Raw genomic sequence first — 20,873 nt, 5'->3', positions numbered from 1 at the left:
GGTACTTCTAAACTACATATACCTCAACTAAATTTTGGTAATAAAAGGAGTATATCTGAAAGGTATTTGTCACGTAAGATATCAAAACTCTAGTAACAAATGACAAAGGATGACTGACTACCAAAATTACTTGATAACAAACACTACAAAAAGTTTTGAAGTATTCAAAAAACAGTATGTATTTTATAGGCAACCAAGGCATACACATCAGAAATGAACAACTTTACTTAGTAAAAAGAAAAAGTATTTGGTTTGTAGATAGAACTGCTTCTACAGATTGCAACAAAGTGAGAGGGAGCTCATGGAAATATTTTACCAGAACACTGTGGAATAACTAAAGTGGGCAAGGCAGTGCCCTGGTTATAAATGAAGCATGCTTTATGGATATTAAATAAATTGATGGATGCAATTCTCAGATGAAATACAGGGCTGGAGGGGCTGGGGATTTAGCTCAGTGGTAGAGCGCTTACCTAGGAAGCGCAAGGCCCTGGGTTTGGTCCCCAGCTCCGAAAAAAAAAAAAAAAAAAAAAAAAAGAAATACAGGGCTGGAGGCCCTGCCAGTGCCCAAACCCAATATGTGGCAGAGAACCCATAACCCTAAGTATTAATAAAGATCTGTAGACAGAGCAAATGCCGCTCATGGTATGTGCTCTGAGGAGCTCTTCAACGGATGAGACTCCACGTCCACGGTGCTTCTGACACGACTGTAACCCTCACTTCTCGATTTCTTATCTACAGCTTGCTGTCATCAACATAAAACTATGTTCGTATATTACCTTTGAAGAGACATCGTATTTACGCTGTTCCTTCTCTTTGGGACTCCCCCGTGTGTCCTCCAGCCTTCCTTTCAGGTCTGTACCCATCTTAGCCATAAAACTCCAGCGGATGAGTGTATCTTACATCTCAAACACGGACATGTGCATTTTAATTAACAGTAACTGCTGCAGTCATAAATCCATCCATCCTTCCCAGGGATTAAAGTGACGTGAGTTCCTTCAACACAGACTCAGATACTACATAATTAAAGTCTGCTCGATTTCTTATCCATATTTTATTTGACACATTTATAGTATTTGGTACGATGTTCAAACCTTCAAAGTCATTTTACCCCTTTTCTTTTCTGCTGCCACCCAATGCTCTCCACCTCTGGCTCAATTTCTTTGTGGTCCTGTGTCTGCCTGGGCTTCCCTCAGGGCTCACCCAGGACCTCTTTGTGCTAGGCAGGTCCTGTGTCTATTACACTTGACATTCTCTCACAGCTCTCCTTTCATGTTGGCTCTTCATTCAGAAAGCCTCTCACTCCTCCCTCCCAACAGTCACTCATAGTTCTGATCTTTCCACGGTCTTCTCAGTAGCATTTTGCTTTCTGTTAACTTTACGTAAGTTCTCTAAGGAGACGGGGCTTCTGACATGTGGTCTACTCCCAGACTCAGTGGGTATGGCACTGGGGCAGCGTTGTCTCGGCTCTGTGTTTGGGCCAGCATCTGGACGACTAGATGGTAGGTTCTTGTTGTCATTTGGATGAAGCATCCCTCAAAAAGCAAATGTGTGCCTTGACCCTGATGCAATGCTCACTTGTGGGAGGGTTGGTCCTGATGTGGATGCTCACATGTGGGAAGAACAGTCCTGATGGGATGGTCACATGTGGGAGGGTTGGTCCTGATTCAATGCTCATGGGAAAGGGATGGTTCTGATGTCTGATATGGTGCATTGGAGGAGCAAGTGCATCATGAGAGCTCACCAATGGATGTTAGTTCATGGATGGACTTATGGCCTGACAGCAGTACTGAATGCTGGTAGATGAAGAAGTTGCACATAGGAGACAAAACATCCTGTGGATCTGTTTCTCCAGGATTGCAGTTGGGTTCACAGCTTGAAGGCTCAAGTCTGTGGTGGGGGTGGGGTTACTCTGTCTATCAGCATATAACAAATGTTCTTGGAGGGCCAGAGAGCAGATATTTTAGGCTTTAAGAGTCACCAAGCCACTTTTATACAGCTGCTCTTCAGACAGCCACAGATAACACAGAGCCCAGGGCCTGCAGAGTCTTTGGGGAGCACTCCCTCCCCAACCTCAGTTCTGTCAGACCTTGAGTGAGACTCCCACCTTTATTGAAAATTTTGTTTCTTTCATCCAAAGTGAGGACTAAAGGGCTCTGTCCTTGGCATGCACTTGGGATCAAACACAACAGCGTTCCAGGATCAGGTCCTCTGGGGAGCCACACAGACCAGGGGCACAGTAGTTGCCGAACACGCTGCTCTGTCACCAGGCTCTTCCAAGGCATCTTACTTCACTTCTTCTTCACGAGTCTGGTATACAGGTCCCAATCAACTCTTCTGTCTTTCAGTAAATTCCCATTCCCTAAAGCTGGGCTGGTCCAGCTTCTAACACTTGCAAAGAACTAGGACCCTAAATTATATAGAGTCACCCACTGTTTCGCCTGTTCTCAACCCCAGCACACACCACACGGGGCAGGATCTACAATCCTCCTGGAAAACCTTCCTGTGGCCCAAAGGTGCCAACAATTAGCACTGCTTCAAGGAATACAAAGTGGCTGTGCGAGCCCTATGCCTGCCCACCTGGCATCTTTATCTAGGGCTCTTTTGGATCTGGAGGGCAGCTTGGGGCTACAGAGTAAAGTGTTCCAAGGCAGCCTGAGTGATAGTGGGAGACAAACAAGAGTTAGCAAGATTAGTTGGATCATCCCATTAGCTCCACAGATCAAAGAAAGGTCTATTCCAAAGTATTTCATCTCAAGCACAGAGCTCAGAAAGCCTCTGTCTGAAGACGACATCAGGAAAACCTCCAGTGTGGTAGAAGGTTCTACGTGTGAACATCAGTGTCACGTGCTGGTGGGAGCTGTTAACCTCAGGATCGGACATCGAGGTAGAAGGGAAGTCAGCAGTGAGCAAACCCACCTTTCTCAGCCACTCTTTCCCAGGCTCTACTACCCCCAGCTTAAGTTAGCTCCTCTTGGCTGCCAGTGTCTCATCTTGGTCGCTTTACACTTTGAGCAGGTGCTGAATAAAGCAGAGGCAGTGCTAAGGATTCTTCTGGCTGCTGGGTGCTGGGTGCTGGCTGCTGAGTGCTGGCTGCTGGGTGCTGGGTGGTGGGTGCTGGGTGCTGGCTGGACCGTGGTGAGCTCTGGGCCTTAGACATGCTAGGCAAGCATTCTGCTACTGAGCTATAGCCCCAGCCCAGGTAACAGGTTTAAAATGGCAAGAACATAGAAAAGGAAGAAAAAGGAGAGACTCCTGATGAGATCCAACTATAAATAGAGAACAGAGATGTCCCGAGGCCAGGAAACATGCTGGGATTTAACCCAATGCTTTCTGCGGAAGACCAAGTCCACTAAGCTCTTTATCCCAAGGAGCTCTGTGGTGAGCCTTCAATGAGGAAAACTATGTGTCCATTACACACAAAATATCCAAAATTATAGATTGAGGGGGGGCCTGCTGATTAAAGCAAGAGGATAGCAGAGTCGCAGACACCTGAAAACACCCAACAAGATAAAACTTCTCTGTCAAACACTGCCGAGCTTCTGCACGTTACAAAACTTGGGCATCAGCTACAGAAAATTTCGGATGACTGTTGCGGCCAAGTGGGAACATTCGCTAAGACGCCTGACAATCACTACTGCTCTGTTTTAGTAAGAATGGCTATGCCACCCCCAGCATGACTTCAAAGGAACAGTTTTAGAAGTAGCTGAGAGGATAAAAAACTAGAAATATTTCTACAGTAACCATGGTGACCTGGAAGAAATTCCCAAAGTATGGGGTGGTAATTTGTAATGCTTCCTGACTTCTGACATCCTTCCTGTTTGAGAATGTGTGTGTGCACGTGAATGCACGTGATGTGTGTGTGTGTGTGTGTGTGTGTGTGTACCCACACACAATATTCAAATGGGCTGCAGCATCTCATCTTAGATGAATTTTAAACACTGAGAAATAGATGTTATAATAAAAATTAGTTTCAGGTGCAGAGCAGACAGCTTGCTGCTTAAAAGCAGGTGCCGCTGTAAGAAAGGACCTGGGTGTAGTTTCCCACATTCACACTGGTGGCTCATATCTGCAGCTCCATGTCCAGGAGAATCCGATACCCTCTCTGCCTCCAGAGGAACCTTCAGGCATGTGGTGGAATAACCTCACACAGACATACCCATAAATAAAAAGAAAAAAATCTAAAATAAGTTTACAGGGTGCAAGGACACGTGAGCTCTGAGCTTGAAGCACATGGCAGAGGATGATGGACTTTCACAGAATCACAACTCGGCCAATTGGCAATGAGGGAAGAAGACCAGGAGTCACTAGCACAAGGATCCCACAAGAGCGAGAGAGCGAGAGAGCGAGAGAGCGAGAGAGAGAAAAGGAGGAGGGAGGGAGGGAGAGCTGGTGACTGCTAGCAGAATTGCCCCTGTGACTATCTGATTAGAACTCCCTGATTAAGAAATAGCAAAAAATATCTGTAAGTTTGGGCAAAGGCAAAGCCAGACGTCTGATACACCCACAAACAATGGACTTCATTCAGAAAAAAAATGTTGACAAGAGATGATCCATCCCCCTTCTCTCCACAGACCGACCTTCTATTTGAAGTGAGCTCCCAGAGGTAATGACCACTGTGGCTTATGACTCAGCAGCACACAGACTGGCAGGAAGGTCAGTTCTGTCTTTGAAGGCGAAGAGACACCATGTCCCTCGGAAAAGGACGTTCTTGTGACGTTCCCAAGATAGCATTAGTTACAACAATTTTTTTTTTTTGTTGTTGTTGTTTGGTTAATTTTTGGCCAATTGTTTCCGTTTTCTTTTTTAAAGAAAAGGAATGATGGTTGTAGAGATACACATGATAGAAAAAAATAACACCACAATAAATCAGACAGATCAAGACATTACCCAGTATCTTCTAGTGTAGTGGGTCCATCTGATGCTGCTTGCATTCTAATGCTAAAGACTGGCTCTCAAGATCTGGTTGCCCCATGAGTAGACAGATCCTGACATGCACCAAGGGATTCTACGTAAACCTTGTTCCCCAATTTAACTGGTCAATAAAAGTCTAGAGCTTGTGATTGGGCAGTGGAGGGGGTCAGGAGGGACTTGAGGGTAGAGTGAGGGGGTTTCAGGTAGGGAGAGAGGAGAGAGGAAGAAAGACACAGAGGTGGAGGGGCCGCCATGAGAAGAGATGGACCATGAGTGCGTGGCCAGGAGGAACAGTAAGCAACAAGGGACGGAACTGCTGGGACGCAAGTGAGATCAGCTCCAGATCCACCCTATCTAGGTTACGGCTTATAAATGAGGCACCTGGATTGTGTGTCTTTTATATGGGCTAGCTAGAATGTTTTATTCTTGTTACAATTTAGCCAGGAAGTTATTTCATTTCCACTGGAAATAAAGAAATAAGATGATAATTTCTGGAGGTACTATATTGAAAAGTACAATAATAAGGCAAAGTTCATCAATACTTGGAGATTAATGGCCTGTTACTGCCACCTCTCAACCCTGCATCCAATTCCTAGTGGCCAAGTCTTTGACATCCACCATCATAGTATGTATTGTGTTGCCAGGCATTCTGCAAGAAACTTGTGAAAGTTAGTTCAATGCCTGGAATTCTCAGTCTCAATACCTACTTCCCCACCTACTTCCCTCCCCGCTCCCCCGACCCCAACAACAACTTAGTAACTCTAGCAGGATAGCTCTAACAGTAGGAGCCTTTAAAAAGTACTTGTCTGGGGGAAACACTAGTTCTGCCTTGCTTGCCTCCATGTCACCAAAGGAAAATTGACTTTTTTTTTTTTTTTGAGACATACTCTGAGACAACTTAACTTCAAATTTTAACAAAATGGATGGCTTTTAGAGCACAGTGGAACCATGACTCAGTTTTCTTAACTTGCTACAAGCAAACCAAACAAAACCTTGTTTTAAACAACAACCGGTAGGTCTGGACACACTTCGAGGAGACCAGTGAGGCCCAGCATTGTGGGCTCCTCTTTCTCTCAGTGCCCAAGAGAAGCATGATGTGAAGTGAGTTCAGCATTCCCCCATGCTGCAGAACGTGAAGTGCTGGTCCAGAGCAAAGTCCTTAGTCCCGTCCATGTGAGGCTAAGGTGTGGCCAGAGGCATGATGGGCAGGCAGAGCTACGCACAAACCATGTCAGAAGCGTGAGGAGACGTAGAACAGCAGAAGTTCAACATCATTGTGACAAGGAACAAGACAAAGTGGTGGTGTGACAGGCTCTCTAGAGTTGTCTGAATTCTAGTGACTGTGACTATCAGAAGTGAAGGTCCCATTGGCTCAGCATTGCTCGTAACAGCGTCAAGTGAAATCCCAGAGGACTGCAGCCAGGCTGGCCCTGAGGAACCTAACCATAATTAAAAGATTCTGACAATGCCTTGGCCGCAAACCTTTGAAGTAAAGGTAATTGTCCCTTACCCCTTTAAAAATCTAAATTAAAAAAATCCTCCCAAGTGAAGATTATTTTCCTGGAGGTGATTTTGAAAACATGGGCCATAATTCTGGTTCTTCAGAGGAAAAAATAATAATCTTTTATTACGTTTGGATGAGATTTTATTTTTAGGAATCTCCGCCTGGCTGTGAGTGGCCGCTGTTCGCGCTGGGTTATTCACACTCCCTCCATCATGGCAAGCTCATGTGTAACAGACTGAACTTATGGGATGGGCTAGAACTCTTCATTCTAGTACCAAGGGCTATCGGTCTCTATAAACCACAAACTGTTCCTCCCTTAAGAAGTGTCTGGGATGAAGTCTTTCTGTTTCCCTGTAACCTCCCTTGCACAGAGCAAAGCCTGTAGCATGGCTGACTGCACCACTTGGCCTGGCAGTTTACATGACAGGGAAGGACTTCTCCAGAACACTAGGGAATGCCAACTGCTGGTTCCATGGTGGGAGAGCAGGAGTGTTAAAGGACGGAGATCCCTTTGACACCTGACAGAAGACAGTGCTGCTTTAATAAGAGATGGCAGAGGTTCTAATCAGCTGTTGCAATGTGAAGCCAGGCTGAGCACAATACTTCAGTGACGGGGAGTGGGGTGTTCCTGGAAAAGTTTATTTCCTAAGCAAGCAGGAGTGGGATGTGGCCCATCCCCTGATCTAGAATTGCAGGTGCTCCGGGAGAGTCTCAAAGCATAATTAAAACTGATTAGGACACAGTGAGGTTGCAAAGCAAGTCAGTGTCCCTGTGGGTGCATTGCTGGTTCTCACAGGAAGCCCTTGGCTTACACGTCTCAGGCTTTCCTGTGGTGGTTCCTTCTCTGTGGTGTAAACAGAGTACAGGGAACCAAGTCCACTGACGAGCAGACAACTAGCAGATACCAGGGAACACTTCTGGACTGCTAAGCCAAAAGTCAACAGCGTTTCTCCTTCATACCAAATTTAGAAAGCTAACAACATTTTCCCTTGGGTAGTAGGTTTTGCAGAAAAAAAAAAATTAAAACTTTCTTAAAATTTTAATTTAATCTTTTTTAATTATTCATTTTATATCTCATTCACCTTCCCCCATCCCCCATCTTCTCCTCTGAGCTGGGGGGGCCCCTCTGTTATCCCTGCCCCTGGCACTTCAACTCTTACAGAGAAAAATTTTAAAATATGACTGGGTTGAATAGTTATAGTCATTTTAAACACACAAACTGTCTCATTAATTAATTTTTCTGATTAATCATGAGATTCTTAGTAGTCGGATGTCTCGATCACACACTGTTTTTTGCGGTGTGGACCAGACTGATGTTTACCGACGTAGACATTTACGAGAAGCTATTCCCTCTTATGGTGATGTGCATTTCATATTATATGAAAATGTTTCAAGTTTTTAGAGAAATATAGCATTTTCAATCTTCCGTTCTGTAATTTCTAAGGACTTTGAAAGCAGAAGCAAATGGGGAAATGTGGGGTGGGGAAATGTTCATTCCAAACCTCCCAGGCTTTGAGGAAGGTTTGATGAGCTGAAGAAACCCCAGAGCTGAGCTTTCTCCAGGACAACGCCCCGCAGAGCAGGGGCTGGCTCCACAGAAGACTTCGTCCAGCAAAGACGTCCCAACACCCCAAGACAGGAACGTGGATGGCCGGAACCTAGAACTACAGGCTCTAAGGTGTCTGCGCTTAAGAATCCTAAGCTTCATCTAGTTTACTTATTTTAAGCTGGGGAAAGAAAAGGCCATTTTTTATCCTGAAAATGTGATCTTTGATCAAATAACCAAACCAAACCAAGCTAAACCAAGACAACCAACCAGCCAACCAAAAACAAACAAACAAACAAACAAACAAACAAACTCAAAAACAAAAGTCTCTCATGTAAAGGAAGGTGAGTGGAGAAGAGTTGCCTCAATTTAGTTTTTTGTCTGTTTGTTTTTTTGGTTTTTGGAAAGAGATAAAAATTTGCTAAAACAAATAAAAACGAAAACTGCTTCCACTAAGTTGGTTTATAAACTCTGAGTGTCTTTTATTTTCCAAAATTTCTTTAAGTCCTAAAATGATACATTAAAACTGACCTGAAACCGTTTGGATATTACTCTAGAGGAAGGAGGAGATACAGAATTAAGAAGTTAAAGCTTTCAAAAGTGAGATACAAAAGGGCTGTTGGCAGTCACTAGTTCCACTTTGAGTATTTTCTTGTACTTTTCCATGAAAGCTTTTCTCTTTGGGAAGACAGAAACACCCAGACATTCAAAGTTTCCCACAGTCACTCTCACACCTGTAATCCCAGGGCAAGGGGTAACATCCCCAGGAGCCCATGGCTGCGACCTCCTATGTGTAAGTGACAGGACTGGAAGGAGGTCTCAGAACTCACATGCAGATGGCAGTGCCAATGCCATCCTGAACACACAGCTCCATCAGTGAGACCGGGTATTTCTATGAATGTGCTGAAGACAGTGCTCAGAACAGCACTGATCAGCACAGAGTGCACCTTGCTCTGTCTCCCATGTCCCATGCGCTGACACACGACTACTCTACAGTAGGGTTAGGGTTAGGGTTAGGGTTAGGGTTAGGGTTAGGGTGTTCCGTCTAGTCACACTGAAGCAAACGAGGCCTATTCTTTTGTGCTGACACTGTTGTCAATGAACTCCATAAGTCAAACTAGGCTACTTCCCACAAACAGGCAACTGATGGACTCTTAGAAGGATTTAAAGGGACACAGGCCAAATGGACAAGTCTATGATTAGTTCTTTAGACAACTGGCACACAGGGATCAAGGATCTGAAAAAAAGCATTCTTACTCTTACTAGAAGTTTTACCACATAGTTCCTTTGACAGAAGAGTTAAGTAATACAGCTTTGAAAAGATAAGAAAATTACCCCCAAAAGGGTCTTGTAAATTTTCTTTGTTACATAGTCTCTGTGTAGCTCAATATCTCAAATACAGGCTGGTTGATTCAGAGATGTAAACTAGGCATGGAGAAACAATCCAAATGCCTGCCAATGGACAAATACACACATAGGACCAGCCAAAACTGCAAATGCAAATCTGCAGCCCCCACCCCACCTGCAAGTCTAGAACCATCTTTCTGGGTAGGGACCCGGGTAACAGCCAGACGCTTCTCCTTGTTGCAGTTCTTGCCTAATGGGGTGCTTACAGAGATAAAAGGTTACATATGATTATTTGGGGAAACCGCCTTTCTGGAGTGCTCACTCTATACTGAGGCATCTGTCAGTATCTTGACTCCACAGTGTGTGCGGAGGCTGTCACAGAGGTGCATGCTGGGATGGGACAGGATGCTTACCCTTCTCTGCTCCCTTAGGACTCCACAGCGCGTGGAGACTCTGCTGTCAGAGGCACACGCTGGGACAGGACAGCACACTTACCCTTCTCTGCTCCCTCACGTACTCCACCAGCTCATCCCTTGTTCTCTTTACGGCTTCCTCCATGGCCTTTTCACTTCGCCTCTGCTCCTCTGTGATTGCGGCCTTGACGGCTTCCTGTTGGGGAAGGAGAGCGCAGTGAGTGCAGCTCATGTGAGTGAGTGAAAGGCCTCTCCACAAGGTGCAGCTTGTTCTGTTCCAGCCAGGCTTTACAGAGGAATCTCCCCTTGCAACGGCTTTGGGAACCTTAGAGACTTTGGGAGGAAAGAAACGGAATTAGCCATTTACTGCAGGACACCTCGAGGCTAACAGAGGCCACTTGGCTCCTCTGCAGCCTGTGTCTCCATCAGACTGCCTCCATCAGACTGCCTCCATCAGACTGTCTCCATCAGACTGCCTCCATCAGACTGTCTCCCTGTCCACTATATCCATGAAAGACTTCAGAGCTTTCTCTCCATCAGACTGCCTCCCTGTCCACTGTATCCACGCAAGACTTCAGACTCAACCCGTACTCGCCTAAGAACACCCCGTAGCCCAGTGACTTCACCCACATTGAGCTCTGTCACAACACAGCCATCAGATGTGGTCTGGGTGGTAACTATAGCTACCTTAGCCTTATGCCAGGTCAAGATGCTGAGAGCCGGACGCCAGCTAAGGCTCCACCCGGTTAGCTGTGGTTTGAAATGAGAGTTCCAGGGAGGGCAGTGGAACTCATTATTGATAGGTAGTATTCCAAGAAGGACAAACAGACTTCTCAGAAAATATTATACGTGTAGTGAAAACAAATAAAAAAAATAGTGCATGACTCAAATGAATGCTACAAAACACAAGGCCCCAGCTCCCAGCACAGAGGCTGGCACGTTTTCATTGGGTAAACTCAGCACCAATGAATGTTCTCTTCACTTCTGAAATGTAAAATGTAAAATAATGCTTCACTGTTACGAGTTTCTTTACTGTAGAAGTTTTGTAGCATGTAGGAAGTGAGCATACAGTAATATACATACAAACATGCAAGCGCATGCGTGTGAGCCTGTAAACATTCAAAAGTGTAGATGTGAAAACAGGCTACAGAGGAGGAAGGGAACTGCACACATAGATAGGACTGCACTGCACATCCTATGTCTCAAAGTTCTCACCTGAACAGACACCCAGTATTTCCTTAGGCTTACATTCTTTTACCGTATGGCCTGCACTCCTTCATACAATTGTGCAATGACTCGTTTCTTTTACCAGTTCTTAATTAGTAAGCCACATTTACCACTTAACATTTATGGTTAAGGTTTCAGAGTAAATGCATGATTTATTTTTTTTTATTTCTATGCCTATTTAATGCAATTAGGTATTGTTTTAAAAGCTGTATGTGGTTGAAGAAAGGCATAGAAAGCAAGTGATTATGAGAGGTTAAGTGTCAGGTTCAGATCCACAGAGTTCTCAGCTGTGGTCAGCAGCCTGCTCATGTGTCCATCTGTCAAAGAATCTGCTAATTACCCAATGGTATGTGTGACGTACATGTACAACGGTATGTGTGACGTATATGTACAACAGTATGTGTGATGTACACGTACATGTACAATGGTATGTGTGACGTACATGTACAGTTCCAGACCCTGGAGCCCCCTCTGTCCTGCTCTACGTGAGCTGTAACTTACCCACACAAACAGAACAGAAACAATGGTGTAACAGAGATTTCAAAAGACCAATGGCCAACGGGTGGTGCTGACATGAAGCTCAGGAGTTTCTAGCAAAGAGGTCACATGTCTGCCCAGCCCCACAGCAGTGACTGCATCCAGGGCTCTCAGTACTGAATGTGCACTGGCTTCCATTCCTGCTATACAGGTAGGCAAATGTGGGCGTGGTCAATCCCCTACAGCCATCCTAGCCTCCGCCCGAAGCCTGCGTCTGCCAGATATCCTCACCCTACTCTTCAAACTTCTCTAAACCATTCATGGAGAAAGGAGATGTGTGAGTGAATTCTCACTCCGTTTACTGTGGAGAAGAGGGTGGCCTGCATCCACAGCCAGCAGCTCGGGTCACAGGTGCACGCCTGAGATTGGTGTGTGGGATGCCAAGTAAGCGATGGATTCCCCTAGAGTTAGGAGGAAGTCTGGATAAAGCCTAAGAAATGGAAACACTGATATTTCAGTAGGGTAGGTGGTGTGGTTTGAGTGATAGAGGCTGGGTGAGTGCTAAGGTTTTAGACTCAGTGTTCCCATAGGGGAGGTTTGGTCCCTGCTGTGGCATTAAGGGGTGGGTGGCAGAAGGGACCAATATGGTCCTAGTAGGCTCTTAGTTCCTGCAAGACTAGGTTACTATAAGAAATATATAAAAACACCCCTGGCCTCTGGACTCCTCAGTTTCTGGCTCACCAAGGTCTCTGCTTTTACATAACCACTGTTGTTCTGCCACTGGCCTGCAGCACACACGCACGCACGCACACACGCACGAACAGCGACACATGCAAGGTCTTGGGTACGGAAGGAGGCTGTTTTCAAGGAGGAGAGAGTTCTGGTGTCCTACAGTACAGTGTGGTGACTACAGTGAAAATACTGAATTAGATCTTCCAAAATAAAAATGGCAGTATAAAAATGAGAGGAATAGGTCAGATACCCAGATTTAACACACAGTGTATATACATGTATTGAGACATTAGATCTCACTATAACTGTCTGTGGAGTTATCATGAATCTATTAATAGTACAAGTAACAGACATTTGGGTGTTTCCAGCAGGGTGAACAGAGTTCAAGGTCGGCCTGAAAGAGGTGGTGAGACCTTGGAGGAGAGCTGCAGGTGTGGCCTGACGCAGAGCACTTTACGGCCTCTTTCCCTGTAGCTAAGTAAACTCACTGCAGTGTAAAATGTCTCACTGCTGAGCTACAATTAGGAGTGCAAACAGAGTCACGGGTATTTTTTTGTACTTTTTTGTGTTTCAATAGACCTCCATTTCCACACAAACTTAAAGCTCAAACTATGGTTCTGGAGGGTTTTCTAGACACTGAGAGAGGAGAAAGAAAATCCACGAACTGTGCTATAATGGCCTTTTAGGCCATCTTGACTTTGAACTCGTCTGCACTGGCACTGAATGGCAGAAGGAGAACAAGTAGAGGACTCAGAGCACTCTAGGAACCAATACTATCCATCAACTTGGAAGCCTATTGACGTGTGAGGCAGAACTGAGCACTGGCAACGTAGATGACGGGGACAGCGGACCCTGAGTTACAAGTAGAAGGCTAACCTCATATGAGAATCTTATTCTTCGCATTAGATAGTCTGTACGAGTTGAAGGAAGAAACCAACCTCTTATTGATACATTATTTGATTACTGATATATTGATTTCCACCACTGTTACAAAAAAAAAAAATTCCCGTTGTATTAGAACCTCGACAATTATGATGGTTTGTATATACTGGGCCTAGGGAGTGGCACTATTAGGAGGTGTGGCCCTGATGGAGTAGGTGTGTCATTTTGGGGGTGGGCTTTGAGACCCTCCTCCTAGCTGCCTTCAGAAGTTAGTCTTCTCCTAGTGGCCTTCAGATCAAGATATAGAACTTTCGGCACCTCCAGCCCTATGTCTGCATGGACACTGCCATGTTCCCACCTTTATGATAATGGACTGAACCTTTGAACCTGTAAGCCAGCCCCAATTAAATGTTGTCCTTATAAGACTTGCCTTGGTCATGGTGTCATGGTGTCTGCTCACAGCAGTAAAACCCTAACTAAGACAGAAGTTGGTACCAGGGACTGAGGTATTGGTGTGATTGGCCCGACAATGCTTTTGTTTAGAAGAATGTAGAATTGGGGACTTTGGATTTGGAAAGCAGTGGAATGCTTTAAATAGAGCTTAATGGGCTATCCTAGTAGGAATATGGAAGACTTCATTACTGAGAGTGATTTGAATTGTGTGGATCTGGCCCAAGAGGTTTCAGTGGAGAATTTCAATATGTGGCCTAGAGACTGTTTTTGTGATATTTTGGTAAAGAATGTGGCCAATTTTTGCTCTTGTCTTAAGGGTCTGCCTGAGGCGAAGGTGAAGAGATCAGATTGCATTGATAGAGGAAGTGTCAGAAATGCCCATCATAGACTTGGCTCTCTGGTTAAGTCTCATGAAGAACATTTTAAACAAACATAGCAAGTTGAGGAAGGAAAAATATAAAAGATGTGGTTAGGGTATTAAAGGGCACCAGGAAGTGAAATGGAGCTGAATCCTGTGTTCAAGGACAGTGAATTGAATTAAGGGAGTAGTGACCTTGGGACAAGATCCCATCCAGCTAAATGTAGGTCCAGGCATGGTAGTATAAGCCTTTAATCCCAGGAGGCAAAGACAAGCAGATCTCTGAGATCAAGGTCAGCCTAGAACAGAGCAAGTTCTAGGTGAAGAAAAACTTAAATCCAGGCTTGGTGGACCACACCTTTAATCCCAGTGCTTAGAAAACAGGCAAGCAGATGTCGGAGTTCAAAGTCAGTCTGCAGAGCAAGTTCCAGGACAGCCAAGCTTAGGCAGTGAGGGAGTTGGAGAAACAGAAAACTGGTGATAATATAATAGAACAAGGGGGCCATATTCTAGCCCCAGCAACCAGCAGAACTCGGCAGCTTTGGCCATGTATGTGGCTCTGGCTTTAGATTTCAAAACAGAAGAGACTACTAGGACAACTGATACTGGTTAGCTGGAGCTAAGAAATTAGTGGTGATTAAGAAGAGACCAGCATCACTGAGGTGAAATCTTCTGGGAAGTGTTTTCTGACATCACAAGGAAGTTGTGTTCCAGAGATAGCCAAGGTTGTACCTCGTGCTGCAGATGGTACTGGTTTTGAAGGCATGAAGGGGTCATGAAGAACAGCTTGGCACTGTGAGAGGCCATGGAAGGCCACTGATGAAGGTGCAGTCTAAGCTGCAGTTGATGGCCCAGGACTGAAGGCATCATGTAAAGGACTTGAGACTTAGCACCATGAAGACAGAGGTTATTGGTGAAGTCTAGATGCAGCAGAAGACAACAGTGTTTTTGGAGATGCAAGTACCATGGGATGATCACGAAGAACAGAGGAGCAATGGAATAGATCAACCTGATCTTAGAGTGCTACAGAGGGCATGCGTGGAGAAGTGATGCCAGACCTTTGGAGGAGCCCAGAAGACCATGTGTGGGTCACAGACTGAAACAAGAAGCTGTAACACTGAAGCTGCCTTGGAGACCACAAGATGTTCCAGATGCCGTGGGATATCTGGTGAGAGAAGCTGCTGACAGGGAGTGGAACCAGCCCAGGAGAAGGAAGTTTGTTATAGTCAACAAAGATGAAAAATGAGTTGGAGATCTGATGACCACCTTGAAATCAGACAAGGAGATGCAGAGTTTGGAGTTTGTCCAGCTGGTTTCCTGTTTTGCTTTGGGGATTACACTTTTGATCAAATGAATCTTAGAAGATACTTTGAACTGTGGACGTTTAACATTGTTGAGATTGCTATAGACTATGGGGATCTTTGAAGTTGGGATATATTTTGCATTATGTTATGTTTAGGTATGGCCCGTATAAACTCATGTTTGAACAAGCCTATGGGGACCAGGGAGTGGGATGTGATGGTTTGTATATGATTGGCCCAGGGGATGGCACTATTAGAAGGTGTGACCCTGTTGGAGTAGGTGTTGTCACTGTGGGCCTGGGCTTTAAGACCCTCCTCCTAGCTGCCTAGAAGCCAGTCCATGCTAGGGAACTGGAAAGCTTAGCTCTTCAGGTTCTTGGACCTGTCTGTGATCAGCTGCTGAGTTTACTAAGAATGTCTACAACTATGGTGGCCTAAAAGGATGTTCGTCAAAGGCAAGGACAGCTTGCATTCTTTTGGTGGTCTTCCTCTAGAAAGGAAGATGCTTAAAATCAATCAATCAATCAATCAATCAATCAATCAATCAACCATCATTCATTCATCATTCTGCAGGAAAGCCAGATGTACTTTCAAAACCAAGAGTGAAAAGCTGGAGGCTGTCTAGGACTAGCTATGGAACTGTATAGCTATGGTCACCATGCGGCTTCACAGTTCTCTCTCACTTGTCTGTGGCCTTCTCGGGAACATCCAAGGCGCCAGGCACTTCTAGTGGACTTGCCAGCCACTGCTGATAACCTGGGCTCTCCCTCAGGCACAGTCCTGGGATTCTCTGCATCTCTTTCTCCAGAGTCTCCAGAGACTCTAGGTCCACAAACTGCTTCTTACCGGCTGATCCTTGTCTTTGGCAGACTGTCTGCTCCTGAAGGTTCCTGACATGGGGTGTGCTTTGTCTGAAAATGCCATTGTTTTTCCTCATCACACAGCTGGTGATCTGGATTTCTAGGCTGGACGCTTCTGTAGCTGTAAACGCTGCTGAGAATCTGACCTGACTTGGCTGGATCCTCCTCGCTGATGCACTGCTGAGTCTCACTCTAGAGTTACAACTTTTTGACCCTGCACACCCTGCAATGAAGTTCACTATCAAGAATCATGAGTTTGAGTTTTTAAAAAAACTGCAAAAACATCAAACTTAAGTAAATTTTTATTGGGCTCAAATCCTATCTATTCTGGGGCAGTGGGGCCCGTAGACTACAGGCTGGACACACTGTCGGGAGTCTAAGAGAATACTTCTATAGTTTCTTCATTTCTCAAAAGTTTCATTATGAACCTAGCTATGGGCTGATTCAAACATGAGCTTTAATAATCAAGAAGGCTGCACATTTTAATTCTGGATTTAATAAAGTAGTTAAAAAAAATCACTACAGAATCACAACTTCCCAGTTTGATTGCTCTGAGTGCCATAAAGCTGCAGAGTCTTTTGATGGACTGTCTGGTTCCTTTCAGTATCTGCATGGACTTATTATAGGTTTTAAAGTACCATTCCTACTTTTACATTTCCAAGTGTAATTCTATCGCCATTCTCTTCCTCTCTAGAGCACCTTCTATGATCCTTCTCTATCTCCTCATACTTCCAAGTTGACGGCTTCTTTATTACCGGTGCATAGACCTATGTTACACGTAGGTAAACAGACACATATAACTATAACACTGAGTGTTTTTGTCTGTGTGGATATGGATTCGGGGCTGACCTCTCTGCGCTGGAGATCCAGGAACAGAGCCCATCTCTAAGAGGTGCTATCTCTCCTTCCCCCAGAAGTTGTGAGCTACCCTTGGTTCTTAGTCTCATGGTAGGACCCATGAGGTTTCCCCACCCTCCATTTCAGCACGTTTACTGATACTGCCATTGTCTTGGTCTTGTTTATGCAGCCTTTTCTTGGAGAGACTCACATCAGGACTCCTGGAATTCTGGTTCTTACACTCTTTCTGCCCCTCTTCCATGATGTTGCCAGAGCCTTGACTGCAGGAGCTGAGATACATACGTATCCACTGGAGATGGGCTCCCCACAATCTGCTGATCTCTGCTGTGGGGTCCAGTTACAGATTTTCTGGGATGGGCTCCACTTGCTGTACAAATGGAGCCTTATATGATAAGGGGTGGCAGCCACACTAGCCAGCAAAGGTGTCTCAAGGACAAGAAGGGATCTCAGGCCATGCTTCTGAACTTGGGCTTACGGGTTTGTTGATGGTGGCAGGCTGAGGGACCAGACTGGCTGCATCTGTATGTTTATACTCCTCCCTGGGAGACATCTACAACTCCTGACTCCTGAGTTTAATATTTTTAATATGTATTCTTATTCTCTTGCTTTAAAAATACAGCTTCCTGGACTAGAGAGATGGCTCAGCTGTTAAATACTGGCTGCTCTTCCAGAGGACCCTTGTTCAATTCCCAGCATAGACACGACAGCCCACAGCCATCTGTAACTCCAGTTCCGTGGACCTGCCATTTTTCTCTGGCCTCCAGGGGTGCCAGGCATACTTATATACAGACATGTATGCAGGCAAAACACCCATACAATAAAATTAAAATTAAAAAAAATGTTAACAAGAAATACAGACTCTCCTTTGTTTGGTGCACGGCTCTGAGGAGTCAAGGGGAGCTTTTAATAACTTCTTGTCTTCCCCAAACCTTCTCTCCCTCTTGGTGCTCATGAGCGGCCGTTGCTGTTCATACTTGATGCACGCTGCTGTGTTTAAAGCGCTGCACGCTAAAGAAGGGGACAACCCCGTGCCTGAACCCGCAGTGTGTGGCCAAGCCTTGAGAACACAGCAATCTGGACACCTTGCTTTCTTGGGGCCATTTCTTACAACAATGTACTTAGGTCTTCTATCTTTCACTTCCCATGGCCCTCAGCCTTATGAAAACCGAGATGGGGGTCACCGGGGAGGCCGATTTCTCAACAGTCAGCACAGGAGCTCAGCTTTGCTGGCCCACTCTACCTCAGGAGAACAGCTACGTTTCTACGGGGCTCCTGCCCCTGCTTCCCAGACCTTTGTCTTCTTTCTTTCAGGCTTTTGTTCAGTTTGGAAGCCAGGCCTTCCCTCTACGTAGTCTCCCTGTGGGCTAACAGCTGAAAACTCTCTGGCATCCCCACATTGCCTTGGGGCTTTGAGAGGGGGAAAAAGCACTGATTCTACTGCACACTCTTCCCACTGGAGGGGCACGTGTGACTCTAGAGGTCTCCACAACTTCAGATACACAAGAAATGCCACAGACACGACAGCTCCTACAGGCATAAAGCATGGCACGATTACACCATCCTCAATTTTCACTGCATTAACGTCCCTTTCTGCTTGAGATGTAAGCTGGGACAAGGACGCACGTAAATGCTATACCCCAAGTTCCAGCCACAAAGCAGATCTGAGAAGTATGGGGGTTCATCCTTGTCCCGGTGCCAGGTTTGTTCTTCTCAACCTGTTTTTCCAGGTTTGTTTTCTCCCATGCTTGTTTGTTCATCCTCCCCCACGTCAGCTGCGACCACAAGTCAGGAGGCCATCCTCCTTCGTGCTAACTGACCACCCATTTCCAGAAAGCATTTGCAATGCTCCTGTTTGGGTAAGTCATATTCAGGGCTATCTCTGAATGTGACCAAGGGTGCTCAGCTCTAGTCAGCACTCACTACGTTCTAACTTGGCCTCATTCAAGCCCTCAGGACACTGGTAATGTGATGACATCTAGTGCGATTACCAAGGGCTCCTGTTGTACCTGGAGCCTAGAGAGTGGAGCCCTCACTGTCCATGTTTGCCTCTACAGCTGATCTTGGAAACTACTTGCTTAATCCCCCTGGTTCAATTCCCAGCAGCCACACAGCAGTTCACACTATCTGTGACTCTAGTGCAGGGGATGCGATGCCCTCATCTAACTACCATAGGCAGTTCACAGGGGTCACTAACATACATGAAAACGTAACACTCATGCACACAAATGGAAATTTAAAAGAAGCCGATGATAGGCTAGAGGGAACTATAGGTACAAAATAATATTCTATTCATATTGACTTAGTTATCATCTATTCTGCTCTTGACTTAAAAGTGTCATGTACTAGAGGATGGCTTTGAACCCCTGCCCTTTGGCCTCTATTTCCCCAATGCTGGGCCTGTAGATGAACACTACCATACCAGGAGAGGAGCTTAAACTTTCAGTCACAACGAAGATGCTGCAATGATTAAAGAAGTTTGGAGACAAGTGCAGAGGCAGACGCTCGCAGCCAACCTTTGAACTGAGAGTGAGATCCCCATTGGAGGAGTTGGAGAAAGGATTGAAGGAGCTGAAGAGGTTTGCAACCCCATAAGAACAACAATACCAACCAGAGCTCACAGGGACCACACCAGCACCCAAACAAGACACATGGACTGACACATGGCTCCAGCTGCATATGTAATGGAGGATGGCCTTGTTGGGCACCAATGGGAGAAGCCCTTTGTCCTGCCAAGGCTTGACCCCCCCCCCCTGCAGTGTGGAGGAATGTCAGGGTTGGAAGGCAGGAGGGGGTGGGTGGATGGGTGGGGGAATGCCCTAATAGAAGAAGGGGGAGGGGGATGGGATGGGGGTTTGTGGACAGAAAACGGGGAGAGGGGATATTTGAAATGTAAATAAAAAATGTCCAATAAAAAAAAAAGGGCATTAGCCTGAAAAAGAAGAAAAAGGTGTGTGGAAATGGGGCTGGCAGACAGGCAATCTGGGATAAATCCTAACCTGCATTCCTACGGTGAAATATGGTTTTCTCTGTGAATGAAACAGGCAGCATCCACAGAGGCAGACGAGGGCTAAGGTTTCTTTCTGGATGCTACACTCTTGACAACGAAGAATGTCACTCAACCTTGTCTGTTACAAATGAAGCTCCTATCAAAGGCTTCAGTAAAACTACAAAATAAATGAATGAATCAAAACCCAAGACACCAGTGCAGACGAGGTTTGGGGTTGGGAGAATACCTTGCTTGGGAAGCTTGTACAGAAATACCGTTTCCTTTTCAAGATCGGTCAGATAGCAAAGTTCAATTTCTTCAAGAAAACTTAGGCCCTGATTATAACACCTGTGGCTTCTGAGGAAGCACAGGCCTGTGCTTGGTTATGAGCCATCTCGAACAGTCTACAGTGGCCATGGTGCTTCGGGGTCTAAGTACACAGAATCCTTATGGCACTCTGCAACAACACCAAAGCTTCTGTCTTCTGTGTAGCCTGGTGTCTGTTACAAACACACTTCCTCTCCTTCAGCAAGGACGTGAAAATAAGCCAGGGTTACAAATCTTCCCTTCAATATCTCTAAAGGTTATACTCTGTGATAACCCCTAACACAATGGTAGGTGTGTTTCCTGCTTGTGTGCTTCTGTCTCCCCAGGTGATGCCACCATGAGCACAGGGCGCCTACAGACAACCTGGGCAGGTGGCTTCTTGCCCTTCCCTTCTCGGGTGTCTAGCACTCAGGTTTGCTTACCTGAGGCTGATTCTGCCATCTTCTACCTTTCTCTTGTTTCTACTGGACTCAGCAGCCAAGAGGAGGTGTTAATGGCCCTCAACATGGGTCACTTTTAGGTCTCCTGTTTCTCTGAATGGCTGGGCCATACAAAGTTTGGGGCCATTCTCCAGGGACTCCCCTACTGCCCTGTACTGCTAAGGGGTTGTCGGAGCCAGCACTGGCCTCTGCTGCTCAGCTGTGCACACTGGAAACTCCGAGCATCCAACTGGATGGGTGTAGCACTGCAT

General features: G+C 45.7%; 1 protein-coding gene across 26 annotated transcripts in view; it reads right to left on the bottom strand.

Annotated features, from left to right (window-relative positions):
• Ccdc91 (coiled-coil domain containing 91) overlaps positions 1 to 20,873 on the bottom strand; it is a 170,715-nt gene that overhangs the window by 15,506 nt on the left and 134,336 nt on the right. For 25 of the 26 annotated variants that reach the window (XM_087657856.1, XM_087657861.1, XM_087657836.1 and 22 more), the window contains 1 exon segment: positions 9,804 to 9,917. In XM_087657856.1, coding sequence (XP_087513982.1) covers positions 9,804 to 9,917 — 114 coding nt within the window. 26 annotated transcript variants of the gene reach the window in all.

Source organism: Rattus norvegicus, chromosome 4, assembly GCF_021556685.1.
Source record: "Rattus norvegicus strain SHRSP/BbbUtx chromosome 4, alternate assembly SHRSP_T2T, whole genome shotgun sequence".
Classification (NCBI taxonomy): Eukaryota; Metazoa; Chordata; class Mammalia; order Rodentia; family Muridae; genus Rattus; species Rattus norvegicus.
This window is presented reverse-complemented; position numbering and strand designations above follow the sequence as displayed.